This window comes from Capsicum annuum, chromosome 11 (genome assembly GCF_002878395.1).
Source record: "Capsicum annuum cultivar UCD-10X-F1 chromosome 11, UCD10Xv1.1, whole genome shotgun sequence".
Classification (NCBI taxonomy): domain Eukaryota; kingdom Viridiplantae; phylum Streptophyta; class Magnoliopsida; order Solanales; family Solanaceae; genus Capsicum; species Capsicum annuum.
This window is the reverse complement of record NC_061121.1, coordinates 19,579,977-19,595,624: the sequence shown is the minus strand read 5'-3', so window position 1 is coordinate 19,595,624 and position 15,648 is coordinate 19,579,977. Positions and strand designations below refer to the sequence as shown.

At 35.0% G+C, this 15,648-nt stretch overlaps 2 protein-coding genes across 20 annotated transcripts; both read left to right on the top strand.

The window, feature by feature from the left end:
• The first annotated feature begins 2,488 nt into the window (after window positions 1–2,488).
• On the top strand, window positions 2,489–15,543 carry LOC107847551 (transcription termination factor MTEF1, chloroplastic). 19 transcript variants are annotated; one of them, XM_047399600.1, is made up of 12 exons: window positions 2,489–3,632; window positions 9,904–10,348; window positions 10,985–11,174; window positions 11,689–11,726; window positions 11,821–11,891; window positions 12,865–12,976; window positions 13,181–13,253; window positions 13,451–13,791; window positions 13,893–14,005; window positions 14,341–14,442; window positions 14,527–14,587; window positions 14,680–15,543. In XM_047399600.1, the coding sequence occupies exons 1-2, from the start codon at window positions 2,617–2,619 to the stop codon at window positions 9,932–9,934; spliced, it is 1,047 nt and encodes a 348-aa protein (XP_047255556.1). In that variant the 5' UTR covers window positions 2,489–2,616; the 3' UTR covers window positions 9,935–10,348; window positions 10,985–11,174; window positions 11,689–11,726; window positions 11,821–11,891; window positions 12,865–12,976; window positions 13,181–13,253; window positions 13,451–13,791; window positions 13,893–14,005; window positions 14,341–14,442; window positions 14,527–14,587; window positions 14,680–15,543. The 19 variants fall into 19 exon arrangements, with proteins under 19 accessions (XP_047255556.1, XP_047255555.1, XP_047255546.1 ...); XM_047399599.1 differs by having other exon boundaries at window positions 11,689–11,736; XM_047399590.1 differs by having other exon boundaries at window positions 11,342–11,726; window positions 14,680–15,190.
• On the top strand, window positions 12,061–14,997 carry LOC107846686 (DEAD-box ATP-dependent RNA helicase 7-like). Its single transcript, XM_047400089.1, has 8 exons — window positions 12,061–12,132; window positions 12,865–12,935; window positions 13,181–13,253; window positions 13,451–13,528; window positions 14,341–14,442; window positions 14,527–14,587; window positions 14,680–14,741; window positions 14,851–14,997. The coding sequence occupies exons 1-8, from the start codon at window positions 12,061–12,063 to the stop codon at window positions 14,995–14,997; spliced, it is 666 nt and encodes a 221-aa protein (XP_047256045.1).
• Window positions 15,544–15,648: the final 105 nt, after the last annotated feature.

The following is a 15,648-nucleotide window of genomic DNA, read 5'->3' as shown; positions in this document are numbered from 1 at the left end:
AATTGATTCGTCTCTCTTGGCCTCTGACAGTAAGGGAAAGAGATATCGCATGACAAACGCAAAAGTAATAATCCATCAACTACTTGAAATTTCTGATGGCAAAATATATATATGCTTACACTAAAATATATGTTTATGTTTACATTATTATATCAAAGTGTGAAGAATTTTTGACAAGTGATTTGAATTTTTTTACAGTTCATTAAAAATCTTCGCAGTAAATAAAATCATTTAATTTTAAATAATCAAAAGTTACACGTGCGAAGCACGTTCGGTTACACTAGTATTTTGAAAAATGGATGCCACACAAGTTAAATGCATTATCCTTTAGTTGATATTGTGCCTGCCTAGTTTCCATGTAATTAAAGTCTACTTGGGAGTTTATTGTTGTTCATTGTATGGAACTCTGATTGTAGGTGTTGACCAGCGAAACTGCTGAGGGATCGTTTGACATACGATCACAATAGTATCTACTCGAATTTGATGTTTGAATAATATGTGGATCATGATCAGTAAGTATTTGATTCAAAGTACAATATGCTGATACTATGCCTCTTAGTCCAATGAACAACAATAAACTCCCAAGTAAATTTTAATCACATGGAGCAATTAGAGTATCAACTAAAGGATCACGCACTTAATTTGTGCGTTATCCATTTTTTTAAAAAGTTAGTTAACCGAAGTTATCTTTGGTCTGCTAAATTATTTTACATATAGCACACATTTTTTTGTGCTCAAGGTTTATTTATGTCATCATTTAAAAATATGACATATTTCTGCCACTTCTAAGTTTGATGACATATTTAGGTTCCTAATTTCCTGCGACAGCAGGGGATTGGCCTTTTGAGTCAAAATCATCGCACGGGGCTCTTCTAGTGTTGTTTACCTTTCGTATGTGGTTTGTGAGCTATTAAACAAGAGTGGAGTTTACTCTGTGCACATCCAAAAGGTAGCGGTTGTCGGTTTCCTCATCATTTAAAAAAAAAATCAATTAAGATAAAATAATAAAATATAACTATTGTTCAAAATTGAGGGAAACTTTAATTTTTAAAGCAAAATTAGGGAGGGAAAATAATTTTCACCCAATAACTTCCCATAGAAGAAATACTTCCAAGATTTATGGTGTTATCGAGAAGTAGAATTATATTTTTGAAAGCACATAACACGGCTTGTAAATATTTTTGTGTTATAAATAAAACTCTCCATGTTTCACCAAAAAAAAGAAAGAAAGAAAGCACATAACACATTCTTTTCAATTGTTTAGTTATGTGCTAATGATCCAATATATTCCAATTTTGCATTTCTGAAAATATAATAACGTATTGAAGAGAATAGCAAATTTGAAACCATTTTTTGCTAAGGTTCGATAAACACTGTGTTTTATGCATATTTCTCTTTATCCTACCTAGATCTAAACAAGATTACTTAAAACATTAAATTGTCCATATTCCTACTCTTTGTTAAATTGTAAATAATTTATTATTTTGCAATTTTCAATTACATAATTAACATACGAATATATAATTTTGATGTTGAAATACATAATTTTGAACTTAAAATGTAACAATTAATTGCTTCATTTTTGCTTGGATACATAATTAGCATCCGGATACATAATTTTAATTAATGAGATACTTTCATTTTTGAAACTATTTGATCGAGATACATAATACACTAACTAAATCAAAAGGAGTTACATTATTAAAATTATGTATTCGAAAATTTATATGTTTGTGGATGTATCCAATTGTTTTTTTAAAGAAAAGAAATTTTGGGTAATTAATAAAAAACATAGAGATTTTATGTACTTTAGTTAATAAAGATAAGTTGTAGTATTATATACTTTTTTCTAACAAGTAGCTGTTCAAAGAAGGTTAAAATTCCTATTCGAAAAATATCCAACTTTACAATCCAACTTTTACAAAAATTTTAACGTTTAATCGCTTTCGTTTGGTATGAAGTAAAATGTATAATAGTTTTGAAATAATGTAGAATTATTTTATATTTATCACATTATTTATATCAAGGATAATTTGTTCCCAATCATATGGTTTAGTTTTTCTCTAAATAAGAATGAAAAGTAAGATATACTTCTTACAAGTCAATATATGTAACTAATATTTCAAATTAAAAAGGTGTTTGAATTAACTTATTTCAAGTGCTTTATAGTTCATCTTTAATTTTGAAAATGTTTAAAAAAGGAAAAAAGTGAAAGGTTAAAACACTTACAGTATCCCACTTTTTTTCCCACTTTTTTGAATAACATCAATTATTAGGTGTGTGCGCTTCTCAACTAAATTATCATAAATTATTTGTCAAAACACTTATTCTCAATTGCTTACTTTTTTTATTTAAATAATATATTCAAATTAAAAAAAAACATTTGATAATTGGTGATCGTTCAAATAAAAAATTCACACACATGATACTTCAATACGAAACTCAAAAAATGGGAAATTGGTATACATATTGCATAGGTGATAAGGTGATGGTTGTAAAACTACAAAACACAAGCGCAAAATACTATGAATTATCATCCTTGTAGATAGAGCTCCAACACAAACAAAGCATGCCAATTCAATCCTTCCCTCTTCACCTTCACTTCTTCCACCAAATATGCTAAACCCTCCCAAAACCCCACCCCCTTTTTCTCCCATCACTCCAAACTCCTCATATTCCAGGAAATTCCACTCGTCGAGTCTGACGATAGTAGAATGGACACATAAAAGAGACACCACAACATATCCCGTAAAATCCCACTTGTGTGGTCTGACGAGAATAAAGTACACACAGACCTTATCAATTAAATCCTCAATTTCTCCTAAACCCACAAAAACCACCATTCCCACAACTGACTGTGGACTCAAATTCAGAGAAAAACTCCTCTACCTTGAACAACTCAAAATCAACCCCACAAAAGCCCTTCAACAAAACCCAAATCTCCGTTCAGCACATCTTGAAACAATCAAATCCGTTGAAATTTGCCTCAATTCAATGGGAATTGAACGTTCGGCAATTGGTCGAATACTTGATATGCATCCCAAACTCTTAACTTCCGATCCTTATACTGATCTTTACCCGATTTTCGACTTCTTGTTAAACGAAGTTGCAATACCTTTCAACGACATTCGTAGATGTATTATCCGTTGTCCAAGAATCTTGGTGTCTAGTGTTGAAAAACAACTGAACCCCACATTTCAGTTCTTGAAAGAATTTGGATTTTCAGGTTCGAATAGTATTACTTGTCAAACTGCTGTACTGCTTGTATATAGTGTTGAGCATACGTTGACCCCGAAAATTGATTACTTGGTTAGTTTAGGAATTGCACGTAATAATGTGGTTAGTATGATACTGAGATCACCTGGATTGTTGACATTTAGTATTGAGAAGAATTTTAAGCCGAAAGTTGAGTATTTGTTGAAGGAAATGGATAGGGATGTAGGGGAGTTGAAGAAGTTTCCGCAGTATTTTTCGTTTAGTTTGGAAGGGAAGATTAAGCCCAGGCATAAGCTTTTGGTGGAGCATGGGTTTACGATGTCTTTATCGGAGATGTTGAAGGTTAGTGATGGGGAATTCTATGCCAGATTGATTGAAATGCGATTGCGGTTAGTGGAGAACAAGCAATTGTTGTAGTAAGTGATTCTTTTCTTTGGATAGGGTCGATTTTTGTATATGTTGGAGAATCATTAGAGTCAATACTAAATGTTTCACATGTATTAATTGTTGTTAGATTTACAATTTTTGCTATAAAGTAATGATTTTTATACTTGATGTGGTGCTTTCTGTTCATAATTCTTATTGTTTCATGTGGAATGTGATTTGAAGTTAGCTATGTTCTTATTGTTGATAAAGAATATCTTTCATCTACTGATGATTTGACATTCGTGTCCATCTAGTACCTGCTTCTCAAAGATTGCATTTGTATATCTGTCTTTGTATAAGAGGATGTAGTTATAGCCACACCTATGGTGGAGGAACATGTAGTTATAGGAGATTTTACGGCTACAAACAAGCTTTGCTTTGTGTATATAATAACAATGGGACTTACAGCTTTGTCTTAACTGATGAAGTTAGGATTCGTATCTTTAGAAATCCGAGGCTCTTAAGAGATACTCTCTCCATTCTTGTTATATGACTACATTAAACTGGACAGAGTGAATATGTTAATGTCACTTCTATACATATTAATAATAGTGAAAGAAAATATTAGAGTTCAATATTAAATTTTTTGATATATTAATTGTGGTTAGATGTAGATTTTTTTAATGATTTTTATCCTTGATGTGATTTTTCATGTGGAATGCGATTCGAAGTTTGCTTACTCTTGTTGTTGATCAAGAATATGATCTACTGAATGATTTTGCATTTTGAAGTATTGCTCTCGTGCATGAATGTCCATCTAGTATTTGCTTCTCAAAGATTTCATTTGTAATCTGTCTTTGAATAATTTCAAGTGGATTTAGTTATAGTCACAAATATGGTAGAAGGTAGGAGATTTTACTCCTACTAACAGGCATTGCTACGTGTATACAATAATAATGGGAGTCGTTGCTCTGTCCTGTCTATTGATGCTAGGATTCATCACTTTAGATATATGAGGCACTTGCATTTCCCTTCGTTCTTTTTGTTAACTGTGCTTGCAAGGTTTAGTTCCCTGCCTATTGATGTTAGGATTCATCACTTTAGATATATGAGGCACTTAACATTTCCCTTCGTTCTTTTTGTTAAGTGTGCTTGCAAGGTTTAGTTCATTGTCATTTGCGATTAATGTGATGATTAATTAGATGATGCATAAGGTTACTTGTTGGATGGCTATTATTGAAGTATCCCAGAAACTTCTTGTCAGAGAATTCTATTGCATTCTATTGAATCCCAGCTTGCGCGCACCTCGACTAAATCCATGGGATACCTGCCACCTCCCACTAGCAACAACAATAGATATCAGGTAACTCTGTCCACCAAGGTTAGAACAAATGGGAAGAGAATACCTAGTGTTTATCTTTGCTGGGAATTGAACCTGAGACCTCATGGTGCTCATTCCAACTTCATTGAACCACTAGGCCACACCCTTGGGTGCCTGTTGCATTCTCTTTTCTCTAATTGAAACATGGGTAGCAAACAATTATAGATTTATCCTAAAACATATGTCCCTGATTTAACTGTTCCTTTCTATAGCACCTGTTTAACAACTTTATGCTGTCTGCAATCGTGTCCAACTCCCGGGTTTCATCTTATTTTCTCCAATTCATACTATTCCTGTAATAGCAATGCTTATTTTAGTGGTATTACTTTGCATGATGTGCTTTTTCAAGTTTGTAGAAAAACTTTATGCGTTTGATTGTGGTAACTTCATTTATTGTCTAATTTGTTGCTGGCATATCCACGTCGGAATTCCATTATCTGATTCTATAGATCCGCAAAATCTTATGTCTTGGGCTTTCTTCTCTAATATCAAACATGTACTTGCCAAGGTTGTGGAGTTGGTTGAACCTTGGAGGAGGAAGTTCTTGAATTATTGCCGCGCTAATGTAGTCTTGCAGTTGTAACATTAACTGGGGGAAGAGTTGTTTCCCTGAATCCTATCTACAAATCATATGCTCTGATATTTGAGTGTTAAAGTTGGATATTTCTGTTGTGTTTTACCCTATGTTAAACATGAATTTGTGTATATAGATCAATTTACTTGCTATCATAAGTTTGGATGCTAACTGTTCTAGAGATAGAGAATATTTGTCCTTGTTCTACTTAGGAAGAATACATAAATACACCTGAACTATGACCCATTTTCAAAGAGACGCTAGAACTTTGTCCCCGGATCCTGTGACCACCTTACGGTTACTTGAACTGATGTAAATATCACCTTTTTTGACCCGGACTAGTTATACGAAAATTGGTGTATGGCACACACCAATCACATTTTGCCTCGTAATTTCCTTTTTTGTTTCTTTCTTTTCTTCTCCTGCAACCTCCGTCAATGATGCCTTCGCCATAGACATGACCACCCACCATTGCCATACCGACCAGCTCAAAAGACGGTTTCTCAAGACCTTCCATGAACATTTAGACCCACATCAAAGCAGAAGTTGGCGACAATTTTATTCCAATAATTTGCTTACTGAGTTTCCGAACCTCACTCCCTTCCACCTGATTATGAACTTCTCACTTTCTTTATTAACTTCCAATCTTGAAGAAAACATTATCTAGCATTAAGTAACCTTTCTGAATAATTAACTCAAAAGCAGAGAATTTGAAGAACCGGTAAATGCCATTGTTGAAGGAGATTCTGGTTCATTCAAGTGAAAATTTGCAATGGGTGCATCTTATAGGAGTTGAATGTGTCGGATGGAGTTTGTCGGTTAGCGTTTTGGAGAGGTCGAGTTTGGAAATCAGGATGAATTGCAAAAAGCATAATACATAAACAAAACCTTTAACTTGACACCAAATTATAACTATGACCTTTAACTTTATCAATGCACAAGTAGGCCTTTTAAATATACAAAAGCTGAACAAAAAAACACTCTAATCCTACCTGGCAAAATGCGTGTATACACTTAAAACCACGAGCGTCAGAGTTAGAATTGGAGTGTGTTTTTGTTTAGTTTTTGAATAGTTAAAGGGCCTATTTGTGCACTGACAAAGTTAAAGGTCATACTTGTAATGTGTCTTTTTTATTAGGTGGCAGCATCTGAGTGGATTACTAATCCATGTAGGAGCAATTGAGTTTCACGCATGTAAGTTGCAGAATTGGAGTATTTTTTTGTTCAGCTTTTATATAGTTAAAGGGCCTACTTGTGCACTGGCAAAGTTAAAGGTCATAGTTATAATTTGGTGTCAAGTTAAAAGTCTTGTTTATGTATTATGCCATTGCAAAAGGTTTGCATAGTTAGAGGATTGACAAATTTGCTGGCACATGTTTTTGGTAGAAGTAGTAGTTAAAACGTAAAATATTTTGACAACTCTTGTTAAAGGCTTGTTTGAAGTATGTTTAGGCCTTGATGCTCGGTAAGCTCTTTTAAAAAGTGTTGTTAAAGGATTGTTTGAAGTGTGTTTTAGCCTTGTTGCTCGGTAAGATATTTTGAGAACTGTTATTAAAGGCTTGTTTGAAGCGTGTTTAAGCCTTGATGCTCGGTAAGATATTTTGGAAAGTGTTGTTAAAGGCTTGTTTGAAGCTGTTAAGTCTTGATGCTTGGTAAGATATTTTGACAAGTGTTGTTAAAGGCCTATCTGAAGCATGTTTAAGCTCTGAATCTCGGTAAAATATTTGACAGATTCCTTCGGGGTGGCTTAGATATTTTGACTTGGGACTTCCATAATGGAGGTCTCAAGTTCGAAACCCCTGCCTACAACAAAATCCGGAACCTAAATGTGCCATCAAACTTAAAAAGTGACCGAAATATGCCATGTTTTTAATTGGGGACGTAAATAGGCTTAGCGCACAAAAAATGTGTGCTATTTATAAAGAATTATCTTGTGAAATATGGCTCACAAGTTTTGTCCGTTATATTTTAAAAAATGGATGACACACAAGTGCACTATCCTTTAGTAAATACTGTGCCTGCCTAGTTTCCATGTAATTAAAGTCTACTTGGGAGTTTATTGTTGTTCATTGTACTGACTGGTGCAAGAAAGAGGGGCAAATGCTACTGATAATAGAAGGGAAAAGGCGAAGGAGAAAGTCGCCAGAGGAGGGAACAACATCAACTACTCTTGCCCCAACTCCTTACAAGTATTTTCTTGTTAGTCAGGCTTGGCAGTTAATATTGAGAGTTAATGATTCTATATAGGGCGGTTCAAAACCGAACCGTAACCGTTAACCCAACCGCAACATTAATTTATTGGCTAATTGGTAATGGATTATCGGATTAATGGTTGGAGAACGGATCAAAATTTTATAATTAATGGCTTATTGGTGCGGGGACGGATTACTCAATTTTCTTATCGGGTAAACCGTTAACCCATTAAGAATTATTATAATTATATTTTTACCCATAGATATATAAGTATTTTTTGTCAATCCAACATATAAAACTCCATTTATTATTCTATTCACTTCCTAGTTTAGAAAATAACATGCCACTTTTTGTGACATCTAACCATAAAGTGTAGTCAGACTCCCTAAAATGTAAAGAAAATCTAAAATTAATTCTTAAACCAAAACATAAATTATTCTTGACAACACAAAGAACCGCAATAAAAATGAAACAACCCAAATGTGTCCTTCACAAAGTTTGATATAAAACATAAAAATTCAAATAGTATTAAAGTTTTAATTTTTTTCTGTCAATCCAGTAATTAAAAATGTTTCTACATACATTATAGATTTAGAAGAAAATCTTATTTGATTCGATGTTTTAACCTATTAAATAACTACACGAACAAAACTCAAGAAGCTTAAAAGATTAATAAATAGATCAATAATATTAAACAAACAACTTAGTCGGTGAAGAAACAAAGGAACTATCAATAATCGCTCAATATTTCATTCTCTCTTAAATTTATCCGTTACACCATCCGATAACCATCCGTTAATTGCTAATCCGATACTGAACTAACCGTTATCTTATTGGATGGCTAGCGGATTAGTATATTTAAAAACCGATAATCAATAAGCCGAACCGCTAAAATATTATCCAATCGATCCAACCGATAAGCAGCCCTAATTCTATATGCACTAAAGGATCTGATATTGTGCCTCTCTTTCTTGCATCAGTTGGTCCAATGAACAACAATAAACTCCCAAGTGGATTTTAATTACTACTGTATAGAAAAGGGAGTCCCTGGACGACCAAGGGCACATTAGTAAATAAGCATAATATTTTGAGGGCAAAATTGTCATTATGTATGGATAATCTTTACCGATCCTCTCCGGTCTCCACCGCAAAATTATTTCCGCATAACCAGTGCTTTTTAGAGATTTCTAACGATCTTCTCTATCTTTTTTCTTCAAATTCCAAAAATCCAACTTTCTCATCTCCGATTCTGATATGATTCAAATGGCCACCTTAGCTTTCAATGACATCATTCGAAGTCAGTACGTCGGGCATCAAGCTTTGGTCGTATTGAGGACATGGGATCCTACATGGAGGGGCCGATTAGAGTACACCAAAGAGCAATCCCGCGCGTGGAAGATTGCTTGGAGCATTGAGGATTGAGGACTCACAGTTTTGGGCCCTTCGTTAAGGGTATTTTGGTCGCTTAGCCTTGTCCAAGTAATACTCCATGGCCTCTCCACCTTATTAAGGGTATTGGAGTCATTTTGTGCTCCATTATGTAATAAGGCTATATAAAGTCTCTTTTAGGTCTTTTCACTTAAGCTTTTGAATGATGAAATATTGAAACATTGAAAGTCCTCTCTTTGAGAGTAGAACACCTTAGTATAGTTTTAGTTAGGGCTTGGAAAAGCTATTGTAGTTTAGGGTTCGGAAAAGCCAATATTGACATTTGCTTAGAAACGGTGTTTCTTGAGGTGAGTTGATTCCCTTAGCGGTCACCGTAAGAAGATTGGTGTTTGATTATTGCGACTTTGAGGTCTCTTCGTTCAATGCACGTGTTGGTTCTCATTGCTTCGTAAGATCTTATGTCATCTTGCCTATCTCTTATCTTATTTCACTTTGTATGTTTGTATCTTGTCTTCTTTATCTCGTGTATTTGCGTTGTTACCGTGACTTGTCTCTATCTTGCTCTCGGTTTCTCCTTGTGTTGTGGACTATTTTAGCACTTCGTAGATCATTCCCGTATCAGATTCTTCTCATCTTCAGGTATGTTTGCTGTTTCGATTCAGTTTTTCCTCTTTTTCTTCATGCTTTGTTTTGAGTACAGATTTGTGGGTTAAATTAGTTCATTGTTGGAATTTCCACCGCGTAATCGTGCAGATTGAATTTTTGAATTTTTTTGGACATGCAGTGTTAAATTGGGGACGTGCTTTGTTCCTTAGCATTATCTGTCAAGTCTATCTTGATGCAAAGGGTTGCCAAGAAATATGTAGACCATTTTTTAATGTTGAAACTTGTTGACTTATTTAAATCGATGGACCCAAGAAAAAGAGTACTTGAAATCAATGTTGCATCGTCATTGTGGGAAGTTCATGATGCACTTACCTTTTATCAGAAAAGCTGTAAGGAATATTTTTTAGCATTTTGCTTTTGGCAGCAAATTATTAGCTTTTACAGATTTGTCTGACATGTATGATCATACAGCTTTTGAAGAAGTCTAATTTATGCATTTTCTTATTTTAGTTTAATCATACAAGGTAAAGCTTCATTTTACACATGATTAATTCTTGGAGAATCTGCAGAATGTCCTCATTCGTGAACAGAAAGCACTAAAAGATCACATCATTTATAAAAAGGTTAGATTCACGTTACTCTAATTTAATTCGTTTTATGTTTTGCTTTTGTTGACATTTAAATGATAGTTTAGAGATATTTTTGTTTGAGCTTTATATCTTGACATTGTCAATGAAAATAACAGGTGTAAATTTTTTGCATGACTTAAAGCTGGAAAAAAGTTCAGCGTTCTTTTTACCCTTCTTTTAGTTAAAGTGATGGTTTACTTTCACATCAGGATTTTGAATCTATGTTGAAGCTTTCATTTTGGTTTTAATAGTTTCATTTGAAACCTTTTTTTTATCTGTTTGATGTTGCCCGCTTGCCCTGATTTGGAGGATCTTTTTGGTTATGAGCTCAAGGAAATGAAAAATAGAAAAGAAGCTAAAACGGATAAATAATACTCTCTATTGTGTTGCTGCCACCAGAATGTATAACGAAGTCCAACGTACCTGCTCCTCTACTGAATACAAGCAATAGCACATGTTTTCTTGCCGATACAAGCTAAAACACATGTTATTCTTTGTTCTCTGTGTGCATCTCCTCTTATGTATTTTACCGTAATTGTTGGATGCTTTTTGATACAGTTATTCTGCATCATTTTTACGAGAGATTTGAGACTTTGAATTCACCTAAACTGTTTCTGTGTGATTTCTCAGAAGATACATACGTGGACGCATAAAGATGTCATGTCCTTTATTGCACATAAGGGTAATGTCACGAAGCAGCAGAACAATTATAAGAACGACCTCACCATAATGATGACAATATCTGTACATGCGCCATTTGTATCCACAAGCAGACCCTCAGTTGAACCTGGAGTATTGTAAATAATATTGGTATCTAAAGGTAAATTTCTTAAACGGTGATCAGAATAATTAGCATATCAAAGTTTCTTGGAGAACAAGTTTCTGTTCAAAAATAAATGTGATGTTATTTTACCTCAATTGCGTCACAATTTTTCCGAATTACAATTTTTCTATGCTCAAGAAGTGAACCTTATATATTTCTTCAAGGAATTCTGAAGAGCCATCACTATTCTTTCCGAGAATAATCCACTGATTGCAACAAAGGGTGAAATCAGAAAGCAATGCAATCTTGCCAACAAGCTTCACTAAGGAACCTGCTTTTGCTATGTGCTTGTATTCATTATCACTTTTTCACTTTGTATATATATGAGGAAGGTAGTGGACAATGAATAATGATAGTAATAAGATGGTTTTCTCACAGTTGTTTCATTACATTTCACGTTTTGTTTGTTCGGAAAAAAGATCGTTGACATTTAGCAGACTTTGCGTTCATACAAACTACTAACTTTGAACTAGCTGACTGAAGTTGCTACTTCTCCATCCTTGTTCTGTAGCCTTACAATAGTGTTCACTTATGGGATGACTCCTAATGGTAAACTCATGTATGTCTGGAACTATTTTAAGGATAAACCATGTCTCTCTCTTTTGCAGAAGTGAATTCTTTTACTTTTTCATCTGCAACACAGGGTGCTATGATAATTTCTTCAGCTTTTCAAGCAATTCTTGGATACAATGGGCTGATGTCAGTATTAGTATGGTAAGAAATTCTTGTCCAACATCTGTATGTATTCTTCTATGTTGTCTTGACCTACGTTGCACGAACTCTTCACTTTTGATGCCGCACCCACGTCGGATTCTCCAAAAATACACTACTTTTTGAGAATCCGACGCGCACCCGCTGACAATTTTGGGACCTCCCTCCAGCCATGAGAGCTTTAATTGAACTGTGTTGGGCTTTGCAACCTGAAAAGAGACCTGAGTTTTGGCAGATTGTGAAGGTACTGGAGCAGTTTGAATCATCAGTCGCTCATGATGGAACTCTGAATCTTGTTCAGAAGTCAATTTGTCAAGATCACAAGAAAGGGCTCCATCATTGAATCCAAAAGCTTGGTCATGTATATCAAACTGCTTCATTACATCAAAATGTTTCATCAATGCCCATGCCAAAACCTAGATTTGCTTGAAATTTCTGGATGATCTGACTTTAATAGTTTTACCAGGTCTCTGTGTAATTAAACTGCTTTTGGTTACATACCGTTGTATATCTCTGTTCCATTATTAATCCAATGTGAATTATTAGACTGTAGGTGTGCATTGATGTGGCCTCTGTCATTTTACCTGATTGGTACACAAAGTATGATCATTAATTCTTGAATGCAAGTGCCATCTGTAAGGGCTTGTTATAGCCTTTGTAATTTTGTATGATGGGTACACAAAATATGATCATCAGATTTTGGATGCAAACGCCATATGTAAGGCTAGGTTAAGCTGAATGGAATAAACTCTGCACTTTTAAGTGGTATATTATATACTTGTTAAACAAAGTTAACCATTGCTAATAAAGATATAGTGCATCAATTGAAAAGAGGAGTTGATATCGTCGTAGGTACTCCTGGAAGAGTTAAGGTAGTGTATAAATGGTCTTATATTTGGTGATTCTGGAATATTCGTTGTTGTTATGTTTTCATACTTCAGAGATTTTAGATTCACTCCTTGCAAATTTGCTGCAGGACCACATCGAAAGAGGAAATATTGATTTCAGGTCTCTACAGTTCCGTGTTCTTGATGAAGTTGATGAAATGTTGAAAATTGGTTTTGTTGATGATGTTAAATTTATATTAGGTACGGTGCTACTCAGTGTTATCTTAACCTTATTATCTGAACTTTTACCCTCTCTTTATCTGGTGCTATCATTAATACCAGTGTAATATCCTTTGAGAGCTGAAATTTGTTTGTACGTTAGATGTCATTTCCAGGGTCTTTGTCATATTGTGGTTACTGATTTTGTTATGCTTTTTCTTGTACTTTCTCTTTTTACTTTTGAAGGCCCGAGGTAGAGGATGCAAGCCAAGTTCAAATACTTCTTTTCAGTGCCACTTTGCCAAGCTGGGTGAAGCATGTTAGTTTCTTATCCCTCTTTTTCTATAAATACTAATCAGCAGGGGAGTATATCATAACCCTTAGTTTATTTCGAAACAAATTGCTTCGTCCAGGACTTGGAAAAAAGCCTACCTTGGGGGTAGAAGATGTACAACTTCTGTTCCTAGGCTTTCGTTTTCTTTTCTCTCCTGAATAGTCATCTGTTTCTGGTGGCAGATATCTTCAAAGTTTCTCAAACCTGATAAGAAAACAGTTGATCTTGTTGGTGATGAGAAAATGAAGGCCAGTAAGAATGTGAGGCATATTATTATACGCAGAGGCGGAGCCAGTATTTCAAGCAAGGGGGTTCAATATTCAAAGAAAACTAAGTCGAAGGGGGTTCAACACCTACTATAACCACATAAAAAGTAATTTTAATCATGCATTAATAGTATATTTTCCCATCGAAGGGGGTTCGGACGAACCCCCTAAAGAGGGCTAGCTCTGCCTCTGATTATACAATGCTCTGGTTCAGCCAGATCTCAGCTGATTCCTGATATCCTTCTCTGCTACAGCAGGTTGGTTATTTCTCCTTCTTTAGTATCTGTCCGTGTGCGATTTTTAGAATGGCAATCAACTTATGAGATCATTTTCTGTCCTTTTTGCCATGAAATATCAGTGGTGGACGCACAATTATTTTCACTGAGACAAGGGGTTATGCTTCGGAGCTAGCTGGCATATTGCCTTGGGGCACGTGCTTTGCATGGAGAGATTCAACAGCCCCAGCGTGAGGTAAAATTTTGTTTAAAATATGTTATGTCTTCTGGCGTTCTCTCTTTTGCAATCTTTCCTACTCTCTTTTTAGTGACTTTGCAGCTTTTAAGAGGATAAAAATTTCTACTTAACCTTCGTCCGAAAAAAAAAGAAAAAGAGGCTGAGAGTTTCTCCAGATGTAATCAATCACCTTCTGTTGTAGATGGCTAAAAGTATAAAGCCAAAAGGGCTCTTTGCATGAGTTGACTATTTGTCACATTCCTTGACGACTCCAACAAATTTTATAGTTTTGAATTTAGATTCCTTCAATCCCAAATAATAACTGTTACCCTGATTGTTGCATGCTGTTCCAGATCACACTTTCTGGATTCAGATCAGGAAAATTCTTGACATTAGTGGCCACAAATGTAGCAGCCCTTGGATTGGATATTGATAACGTCCAGTTAATTATTCAGGTTTGATATTAATAAGTTCATATTCAACTTGATGCTCAAACCTTACTGGTATTTGTGAATGCTGAAATTAATATATATGGTCAGTGTGAGCCGCCACGCGATGTTGAAGCGTATACTCATCGCTCTGGTAGGACAGGACTAGCAGGTGAGCTGCTGATGTTCGAATTGCTTTCATTAGATCACTGGGATTCACGAACATTCCTACTTATATTTGTTTGTTATCATTATGTCTTCTAGGAAATACCAGTGTTGCTGTAATGCTTTACGATCCTAAGTCCAACATTCACTACAAGAAAAAGGTCTATTTAAGACCAACATTTAGGGACGAGCCAATAATTTGGTCGCTAAAAGTATGACCAACATTTAGGGACGAGCCAATAATTTGGTCGCTAAAAGTATACTTATTAGGACGAGATTAAATTTGATCAAGTCCATTTCCCAAGCTATGGGACAGGGAATCCAAATCGAAATGAGCGATGTAAAGATATGCCAGTTGATCCTACCTCAATCCCAAAAGTTAAGTTTGTGACGGAGGGATTGTACAAGTATAATTAAGCAGACCACCAGTCCTTCCCTAACTAATGTGGAACGCGAACCCACTCTATCGGTTATTGTTGTTGTCTAAGATGTGGGTGTGGATAAATTGTCAGAGTTTTAGCACATTATGATCTTGTATTAACATGGATGAAGTTCTCTAAACATCCACATATGCATTTTATTCATCAGAGTTGCTCAGCCTGTTACTCAATGTGGTTCAGTTAACTATTGTTCCTACTTGTTGATTTGGATTGAAGGTTACAGCTCTTTCGCCTTTGAGTAGGAATTGTGTTCGTTTACTGACCATTCTAATCATTCAGATACATATTTTCCTTGCTTGTTATCAAATTGGAATAGTCAGATCGTTTCATGTTGTGGGACATTGCAATTGGTGCTCTCATGCACATATACGCACAGAATAAACTGGCCTAAATTTCATCCAAATGACCACCTCTTTTGTCACGACCCAACTTTTCAGGTTATGATGGCGCCTACCATAACCCACCAGTAGGCAAGCCAACCTATAGTCCGGAATGGCTAGTAACGGAGTACTTAATAACATAAGAAAAAGAATGTGGAATATATGAGATAAAGATCAATACATGGATGAATTTCAAAACCTGGTGGTATCAGTACAAGAGCTTCTAAACATAATAAGAGTACAAAAGT

What these genes read in the sequence shown, in the direction of transcription:
- LOC107847551 (XM_047399591.1), top strand. Translation starts at nt 2,617, where the DNA reads ATGCTAAACCCTCCCAAAACCCCACCCCCTTTTTCTCCCATCACTCCA. An exon ending in GAGAACAAGCAATTGTTGTA is followed by an intron (nt 3,633 to 9,903) that starts GTAAGTGATTCT and finishes TTGGACATGCAG; the next exon opens with TGTTAAATTGGGGACGTGCT.
- LOC107846686 (XM_047400089.1), top strand. Translation starts at nt 12,061, where the DNA reads ATGAGAGCTTTAATTGAACTGTGTTGGGCTTTGCAACCTGAAAAGAGA. An exon ending in TGCCAAGCTGGGTGAAGCAT is followed by an intron (nt 13,254 to 13,450) that starts GTTAGTTTCTTA and finishes TTCTGGTGGCAG; the next exon opens with ATATCTTCAAAGTTTCTCAA. An exon ending in ACATTCACTACAAGAAAAAG is followed by an intron (nt 14,742 to 14,850) that starts GTCTATTTAAGA and finishes TATACTTATTAG; the next exon opens with GACGAGATTAAATTTGATCA.